This window comes from Orycteropus afer, unplaced genomic scaffold (genome assembly GCF_000298275.1).
Source record: "Orycteropus afer afer isolate SDZICR_OR568_19922 unplaced genomic scaffold, OryAfe1.0 scaffold00047, whole genome shotgun sequence".
Classification (NCBI taxonomy): Eukaryota; Metazoa; Chordata; class Mammalia; order Tubulidentata; family Orycteropodidae; genus Orycteropus; species Orycteropus afer.
Genome location: NW_006921634.1, coordinates 7339322 through 7349233, shown reverse-complemented (window position 1 = coordinate 7349233; position 9912 = coordinate 7339322). Strand labels below are relative to the sequence as shown.

The window sequence follows — 9912 nt, the reverse complement described above, 5'->3', positions numbered from 1 at the left end:
GGTGCCTTGCCCAAGGCCACACAGCCAGAAGAAGGAAAAGTGGAACACAGACTCAGATCCTTGTTGCAGAATTTTATGTCCTAGTAAAAGCTGCCTAACTGTCTTCCTTGTATATCTGATCCTCATAATATGCCAGGAACATTTGTTTGAAACCATTGTTTAATTAAATAACTCTGGGGAATGAGTTTGGAAAATTATCTCACAAAGATGGATATTAACTAATGCTTTATAAAATTACAGTTTATCATGTTGGAAATAACTTGATACTGTTTTTTTCTTCTAAGCTTATAAGATGACAACAGCAGCTAGACCAACTTTTGAACCTGCAAGAGGTGGAAGAGGGAAAGGAGAAGGTGATCTGAGCCAGCTCTCAAAGCAGTATTCAAGCAGAGACCTACCTTCTCATACAAAGATAAAATATAGGTAAAAGATATTTTCGTTTTTTTTTTCTGGTTCACAAAACAAGACCAAATCTATTAAATGTTACGGATATGAGATAGTGCCATATTTGTGTTACATCATTTTAAGTTACCTAATTTTTTAGAGGGAGCTCTGGTAGCATAGTGGCTACGGCACTTGCCTGCTAACCAGACGGCTGGCGGTTCAAACCCACCAGCCACTCCTCGGAAGGAAGGTTGGGCAATCCTACTTCTGTAGTGATACTGCCTCGGAAACCCAAGGAGGGGTCGCTATGAGTCGGGGCCGACTCGACGGCACATAACAACAACAACAACAATTTTTTTAGAAATAGAACACAATAAGTATATTTCAGGAACGCTAGTGGTGCAGTGGTTAAGCACTTGGCTGTGAACTGAATGGTTGATGATTCAAGCCCACTCAGTGACTCCAGTGGCTCCAAGGGAGAAAGACCTGGTGATTTGCTTCTGTAAAGATTACAGCCTAGAAAGCCCAGTGGAACAGCTCTACTTGGTCAGCTGATTGATGTGAGTCAGAAGTGGACTTGAGCACCCAGCAGCATCAGTACAGTCTGTTTAACATGAAAATTGTACTCTATGACTGTAAACTGCTACCAGACATTTCATTAACAAATTCCTATTAACTGGGAATTTATATAGATAGATACAGTAATAATGGATCCTGATAGTATATGGTCTCTCTGAGGAAATGTGCTGGTCAGTATGAGGTTTAAAGTGTTACTAAATAAAGCTGTTCAGGAAAATAAAATGAAGAATAACACGTGAGTGGGAAAGAAGCATTTAATAAGCCCTTAGTTAATAATATTGACAAAAAGTTAAAGATATTTTAATCTGCATCCTTATTACAGGAAAATATGTTATTTATTTTGAGCTTCTTGGAGTATTAGAAACATCACACAGTGTATTTTTTAGTTAACAGTTTGCCCTGGTTTGTTTCTACTTCAGACAAACCACTCAGGATGCCCCTGAAGAAGTTCGCAATCGTGACTTCAGGAGAGAGCTGGAAGAGAGAGAGAGAGCTGCTGCAAGAGAAAAAAACAGAGATCGTCCAACCCGAGGTACTAATGCTATATCAAACGTGTCTCATAAACTGACATGTTGTTAGGTTTTTTCATGTAGTAATTGGAAAAGTTTAATATGTTTGCATGTTTTTAAATACTGGTGTTCTGATTAGATTAGAGATGATATCTGAGATTCATTCTAGTTTCTTCTTCTTTATGCTTCTATGTATGTTGGAAGGAACAAAGGTGATCTGTGGACACTTAAGCCACCCTTTCAGTTCAGATTAAAGAGTTTTCACTGTTTACAGCACTGAGGCTTTTTAAGGCCTCATGATTTCTGTTTTTAAGGTTATCATATTTTTGTCTCTGGCTCTTGGAGGACAAAGAGCCCTTGTTAGCACTTGGCTGCTAACTGAAAGAATGGTGGTTCAAACCTACCCAGAGGTTGTATGGGAGAAAAGACCTGGCAGTTTGCCTCTATAAAGATTATAGCTTACTAAACACTATGATCCAGTTTTATGCTATCAAAGGGAATCACTGTGAGTTGAAATCAGCTTGATGGTACCCAAAAACAATTAAAGACAACCTATAGGCATTAGTTATCTTTTTTTTTATGTTTCAACATATGTAAACTACTTCTTATATTTCCTGAGTAAAGCCATAGTTCCCATATTAAAATCAATATATTTTCATTTAAATAATTGAACAAATACTGATCATAGGCTTATAGATAGTGCCTAAAGCACTTGACTGCTGACCAGAAGGCTGGCAGTTCAAACTCACTAGCCACTCTGCCGAAGGAAGATTGAGCAGTCTACTTTTGTGGTGATACCGTCTTGGAAGCCCAAGGAGGGGTCGCTATGAGTTGGATCCGACTCGACGGCAGTGAGTTTGGTTTTTGGTTTGTGCTGGCTTTTGGGTATGATTTCTGCTGTTGAGATGCTTATAATCCAAGTTCTTTGTGCCCACAAGTCTCTAAACGGTTAAAAGAATTGGCAATATTTGTTTCAGTAAGCTAAATGATACTTGTTTTCCCCAGAACATACAACTTCTTCTTCAGTGTCAAAGAAGCCTAGATTAGACCAGATTCCTGCTGCCAACCTTGATGCAGATGATCCTCTAACAGACGTATGTTTTATTTCCTTTCATTTTGCTCTAGTAATTGGTTGTTTTCTGAAATACTTTCTTTTCTTTTAAGTTACCTGTGTTTATTTTTATTTGCTACTCAAATGTAGCCCTGACCTCAGTGCTACCCTTTAAAATTGATTTTAAAGCAAAAATTAGTATTTTGTGGAGAAAGGAAAGAATATGCTTTAAAAAGAGGATTTCTTTATATGAAACCCGGAGATTAGGCTACCATGGTAGAGAACTCTTCATACTGGACTTTGTGTAAATAGCACTACTAGAGGTATACTCCGGGGGCTCTTCACATTAAGTAAGGTACTTGTGGTACCTACCTTCACATGTGCTATGAACGCCCTTTCTCTATTTAATGAGGGAAGTGATACTATCCAAAGGTTGTTTAAGGATTAGCACTTCAATTAACATTAAAATTCAGGGGGACTCTCAGTCTATAATTAGCTTTCAGATTTCTGTAATGGAAAAATCAGTGGCTGTTCATAGGTAGCTTCTGATTAAGCACATGTATCAACAGTTAATTCTAGTCAACTCAGATTAATTGCTAAGAATAATGAACAGTTTTATTTGAGATTTAATCATTATTCATTCACTATGTTTTTCTTCTGAGAATTTAGTATCTTTTTTTGATTTTTGAATTCAATTAGAATATCCAGACTTGTTAAAGTTTGTTTTGGTCTTCATAACTTTATTTTATCCTCTGAGAATGATACACTGTACATATGTGTACTGTGTTTTGGTGTAAAGGGTTTTTACTTTTAGAAATATTTTCATATGTAGTACCTAAGGCACTTGACTGCTAACCAGAAGGCTGGTGGTTCAAACCCACCAGTCACTTCTCAGAAGGAAGGTTGGGCAATCTACTTGCATAGTGATAGCGCCTTGGAAACCCAAGGAGGGGTTGTTATGAGTCAGGTCCGACTTGATGGCACATAACAACAACATATTTCCTTTTGGCCATGTAAATGTTAAAAATATTTTGTTATACTACGTGCTGTACAAGGGTGGATATTTTATTAAGTATTTTTAGGCTAGGTTGTAAGGTTTTGTTTTATATTTTGGTTGGTTGTTGATTTTAATCATGATAATTGAGTGCATTAATCTTCACTTATACCCCCAAAGATTTGGCAAGTGCAATTTCTATGACAAAAATGAATAATACATATTTTTTCTTTACTTTTCTGAATCATTACCATTCTTTTTCAGGAGGAGGATGAAGATGAAGATTTTGAAGAGGAGAGTGATGATGATGATACGGCAGCTCTTCTTGCAGAACTGGAAAAAATTAAAAAAGAAAGAGCTGAGGAGCAGGCCAGGAAGGTAAAAATTCAAGTGTTAAATATTTGTATCTTCCCCATCATCTCCTGCATACTAAAGTAAAGATTTTTTTAATTGAAGTAATATCTTATATTAGGAACTTTCCTTGGCTAGATACTATAACACCCTTAGAGATAGATATCTGATTAATTTTCTGAACTTGTATGTCTGCTGTGTTATGGTAGAAAATCTTTCAAATAGTGCAGAAATGCCTAATAGTACTCCTTTGGAAGATTAGCAGTATCACTTTGAATGCCTATCTTCAGTGCATAAAACTTTTATAGGATATTATTCCAACAATCCAGAATGGAAATCAACCATTTACTGGGTTGATATTGAGTAGTATGTTACTCATTAGTGTCACTAGAATATATACATATGTAAACATATATAGTGGTATATCACATTTTATTAGAAAGCTCTTAAAACATCACAGATGTTTTAATATCAGCCCCAACTATGGCTGTACCATAAAATGCTGTTACAATAAATGTTTTAAGAAATGAGATTCGTATTATTTGAAACATGTACAAAAAGTTAGTTTTGTTAAAATAACCATCATCTGAGGGGAAAAATCCATTGAGCTGATAAAACAGAAAAGGAATATATGGCATCTTGAATGTGTTCTTTTAACCATCATGACCACTGAAAAGAAGCCATCACTACAGTTGACTGACTGAATTGATTTAATCTTTCTGTGACTTTTTGAGTCTCATGGATAAAAATTGATTCTCAACATTCTCCAAAGGGTGATCTGAAGTGTCATCAAGGTGCTAAAATAGCAGGATATCAGTGACAGATAAATCATATTTACTAATTTCCATGAATAATGTTACTGTGGATCCATAATCTGTAACTTTTGATTTTGGGTGAACTATCCATAGACATAACTTTAGGGAGACAAACACAGGTCAGAGCATTTTTGGTTTGCAAACCTTGCTAACGGAGTTTTGATTTTGTTCTGAAGAGTACGGGAGTTAGTTGATGTCAGTAGGAGATTGATAGGACTGATATTGTTGCATTTTGAACATGCATTTGAGTAGCCTGTGAGACCTTTAAGTAGAGGTGTTCCGTTTCAACCAGAGCAGCTTGGCTTTTTTACAGACTTTTGTGGAAGATTTCATTTGAGCAAAGGGTTGTTCTGTCTTATAGAAAGAAAGGGAAAAAACTTGGGGAAAGGCCAGTGACCCCCTCCCCCCCAAAAAAAAAAATCTTAGGAAGATTGAGTTTATGTGGATCAGAAACATCAGGGAAGAATTTGCTAACCCTTTTTGGGATAGGCTTTGGACTGATGAAACTCAGATTGGAAGAAGAAAATTATTTTAAAGTACAATTCTCATCAAAGATTAGCATTTACCAAAAAAAAGGTTACTATTAAAAATTTCTGAATGACAAACTCGTGTATCAGAATAGAACTCTGCACCATAGTGTTTTCAAGGACTAATGTCTTGGAAGTAGATCACCAGACCTTCTGAGATACCTCTGGGTGAACTTGAACCTCCAGTCTTTAGCTTAGCAGCCACGTGCATTAACTGTTTGCACCACCTGGGGAATCCAGAGTTTGGTATGGGAGACTGTAATTTCTACAATCGAAGAATTATAAGAGCATTCCTAATATCACTTGCACACTGCTAGAGGGCAGTGTTTTAATTCCAAAATCTTTTGTCTTACCAGCATCTTTGGATACTTAAAGACATAAGCAAATTAAAAGCATTTGGTTGACTTTTTGGGAGTATAAACATTTGAGGCAGGAGGTCTTAGAATTTTTTAAAGTGCATCTAATTTCTTTGTACAGAGATAAGTGGGTGTTTCTTGGGGTTGAATGCCAGTTCTAATTCTTTTGTCCCTGTTTCCTCTGTCTGTCTTATTATCGGATAGTTTTTAAGGTGTCCCAAAACAACATTTTCAAACCAGTCAGTTTATGTCAATGATTGGCAAACTTGCCATATAGGGCCAGAAAGTAAATAGTTTAGTCTTGCAGGCCTTATGGTGACTTTCAGAACTACGCGACTCTGCCATTATAGTATGAAATTAACCATAGACAATACGTAAGCGAAAGGATGTGGCTATGTTCCAATAAAATTTTATTTACAGAAACAGTAGTGGGCCAGTCTGATAAACATTTGTGAAGTATAGTGTGCCTGGTACTTCAATACTGAAAGAATTGGTACATTATTTCCCAGTGTTCTATGGGGCAATCATCTAGTTATAGTACTACAAAGGAAATAATATTCCAAACATAAAAAAAAAGCCAGGCAGTCCCTTTTGCCATGATTTTAAGTCATCAGTTGCTGTCTTTTTCAAAACATAGCAAAGGATTTATCTGGGTTAAGGTAGCATGGAATCAAGTAAATCTAAAGTAGCTGAGGATTTTATACATGTTTTAGTTCAATTCTAAGAATGGGACTGAGGATGATTTGAGTTTAAACAGTGTTGACAGAAAAGTTAGAGTAAAGTGAAGAAAGTATTACAATTTATGGGAGGATAAGAGGTAAAAAATGGGAAGTAACAATCATAACAAAATAGATAAACCTCAGCTAACTTAATAGGAAGTACTAAATTAACTATAATTTTTTACATGGTCATTTGTCTTATGTTAGGCAATACTTGATTAATGATAACTTGTCACCAATCCTAGCGACAAAAGCTCACATTATTAGTAGTTTAAAATAAAATTATTTCAATCACAAGGCGTATAGCTTACTGCCTTTAATTATTGAGGTAATAGCTATGCTAAGTGTACCTTTTTAATATTTAATATGTTCTAAAATTACTAGAATATGTTTATTGAGATAATCTCAAAATTTAAAGCGATTAATTTTGTGTGTACTTGAAGAAAGGAAATAGATTCTTCAGATATACACTTCATAGAATTTCAGAGTTTGAGGAGACTAATGAATGTATGAGGCAAGCATAAAATATTTATATAAAAATACCAATTATTTTATTTTGATATGGGAGACTTTTATGATCAATGTCTTAAAAAGGGGAAAAAAACCAAAAACTTAACTTGATGCTTACCTGTTTTCCCCTAAAAAATCATAACTATCTTTTTTTAAAAATAGGAGATATTTAAGAAATTTGACCCCAGGAATTAATGTAAATAAATGTAAATTTTCCCCTATCTTTGACAGGAACAGGAACAAAAAGCTGAAGAAGAGAGGATCCGTATGGAAAATATTCTGAGTGGAAACCCTCTCCTTAATCTCACTGGCCCATCCCAGCCTCAGGCGAACTTCAAAGTTAAAAGAAGGTACGATATACTAACAAGTTGGATATATTTACAGATTATGAGTTGGATTGCAAAGTACATTACGTAAAGCTTCTAAAACCTCACCTTCCACTGTTAATCTTCTCTATCAGATTTTGAAATCAGCAAAGAGGGAAAGTAAAGATATTTTCAGTAATAACTAGCATTATGCCAGATATTTTTGTAAATACTAGAGATAGAGGAATAAACTGAGCTCTTGTGGTATGTGTTTGGGGTCCCCAAGACCACTCTCACATTCAGAGATTCCCCGGAAGAACTCAATGGACTAAGCATATAGTTGTCCTCACAGCTAAGATTTATTGTAGAATTGTAGTAAGGACAGATCATAAGGAGTAATGAATTCATGATACTATAGTTTCCTGATAAAAGCATTATAAGAGAGTCCTGTTTTATTACAAAGTATCTAAGGTTTCAGATGTTTTACTGTCTAAAATTGGAGTGAGTAGATTAAATGAGTACAACAACATGCAAAATAATGTAATGGGAGCAATTCTAAATTATTTATGTTCTGCATGTTTTTCATTGTAATCTTCCATTTTGAGAACCTTATAATATTTTTGTTTTCTTTTATAATTTTTCCTTTCAGGTGGGATGATGATGTTGTTTTCAAGAACTGTGCAAAAGGTGTAGATGATCAGAAGAAAGACAAAAGATTTGTAAATGATACGCTGCGATCGGAATTTCACAAAAAGTTCATGGAGAAATACATTAAGTAGTACAGTTTTATGTGCTTCATTATTAAAAGACTGTAAAATGTAAAGAATTGTGCTGGCTTCATTTTGGGTCGGTATTCTCCTCCCCTGGCCTTCCTCCCTTGTAATTGTGAATAGGCTTTCCTAGTTTTAAGTTTCAAAATTTCTTTTAGTGATACATTGTTTCATAATGGACTTGGAATTATTATTTGAATGTTTCCAGTCATATGTTTTCTCTTAACATGGGAAAAGGAGATTTGGCTTTTAATAAATATTTTAATAGTCTATATACCAAATTTGTATCCCCCAACTTTTTGTTGTAATTTATGCAGCTTATAAAAAGTTGCACATATTCTTTTGAAAATTATTTACTGTGTATTATGTTTCATTGTGCATTAACTTTTTCCCCAGATTTTCTCTGACACTGATTTAAGGTCAATGAATTCTTCATATTTTCTCTTTATTTTGAAAATAATGTGATGAAAGATTAAAGGGATTTCATTTTGGACCACAAGTAGATGCGGAAGAGTGTCATTAGTCAGTAAGCCCCCAAGTGTGTGTCTGGAGCAAGGGGTATCTGTTGCTTTTTCAGGCACTCCTTTCATTTCTTTGCGCCCCAGAGAAGAGCTCTGTAAGCATGGCTAGGAAGCCTGTGGTGCTTGAGTGTTCTCCTTAGGGCTTCTAACCTGTTCATTCCGGTTCAACACCCCCCACCCCCGGCTGAGAATTTGTATTTCCACCCCAGAGACAATGAATCAGAATCTACCTTTTAACAAGACCCCAAGTGATCCTTATAGATCACCAGGTAATTCTTAATGTATACATTGTTTTCAGACTGAGATATTTACATAAAATTTTGAATATTTCAACTAGCTTTTTTAAAAAGCCTTTAATAATAACATGAAAACCTTATTTTTAAGTAAGAATGGCAATATAAGTATTTGCCCAGGCCTCTAATATTGGTGACCTAACTGCAAGAGCTATTAAAATTTACATCATGTGAAGCTTCTAAAACCTCACCTTCCACTGATAATCTTCTCTATCAGATTTTGAAATTACCGAAGAAGGCAAATAAAGACATTTTTAAAAGATAATTATACTAAGCAGCAGTGTGTGAGATACTTGGAAGCTCTGGTGGCGTAGTGCCTAAGGCATTTGACTGCTAACCAGAAGGCTGGTGTTTCAAACTCACCAGCTACTCCTCAGAAGGAAGTCCGGGCAATCTACTTCCACAGTGATAGCACCTCGGAAACACACAAAGGGATTGCTATGTGTCAAATCAACCTGATGACAGTGAACTTGGGTTTTTTTTTTTTGAGAGAGGAATAAACTGAGCCATTGTATGTGTTGGGGGTCCCCAAGATCACCCACACATTCAGAGATTCCATGGAAGGACTCAATGGACTAAGCATGTAGTTGTGGTCAAGGCTGAGTTTGAACAATTTTAGCTTAATCTATGTCTTTATGCATATAAATGCCTAGTTAATCTCTAAAAAAAACCCTATTTTATCTCCAGCTTTATAAAGTACCTTTACATTCATTTTCAGTTTTCTTGACAGCCACATTGTTAGGTAATAAGAAGTGTAGTGGCTTGTTCAAGGTTGAGGAACATTAAGTTTCGGCTGAGTAACTTGACCAAGGTCACAGCTAATGCACAATAGGACATGTATGAGTGTTTTTAAAGTACTAAAAGTGTGGTTGGATGCAAGCAGCATTCAGAGTCCCAAAACTGTAGTTCTTAGAATTGTAGGTCAAATTCTTGAGGAAAAGAAGGTCATGCAAGCTTTTTTCTTTTTAGCCTCTTAAAGGTGTATGACTCCTATTTAGGGATATCGTTTGGGTGTACCATTACTCCAAACTCAAAAACTCAAGTCTGGTGTGGTGATGCTGCCTCATCGTGACACTATAGGGTAGAATAGAGTTTCCAAGGTTGTTATCTTCGTGGAAGCAGACTGCCATACTTTTCACCTCGGTTTGAACCACCAACCTTTTGGTTAGCAGGTTGGGCAATCTACTTCCATAGTGATAACGCCTCGGAAACCCAAGGAGGGGTTGCT

General features: G+C 35.8%; 1 protein-coding gene across 1 annotated transcript; it reads left to right on the top strand.

Moving 5' to 3' along the window:
* Positions 1 to 292: 292 nt before the first annotated feature.
* On the top strand, positions 293 to 7879 carry CWC15 (CWC15 spliceosome associated protein homolog). Its single transcript, XM_042780575.1, has 6 exons — positions 293 to 423; positions 1383 to 1495; positions 2478 to 2566; positions 3782 to 3895; positions 7027 to 7145; positions 7750 to 7879. The coding sequence occupies exons 1-6, from the start codon at positions 293 to 295 to the stop codon at positions 7877 to 7879; spliced, it is 696 nt and encodes a 231-aa protein (XP_042636509.1).
* The last annotated feature ends 2033 nt before the right edge of the window (positions 7880 to 9912 follow it).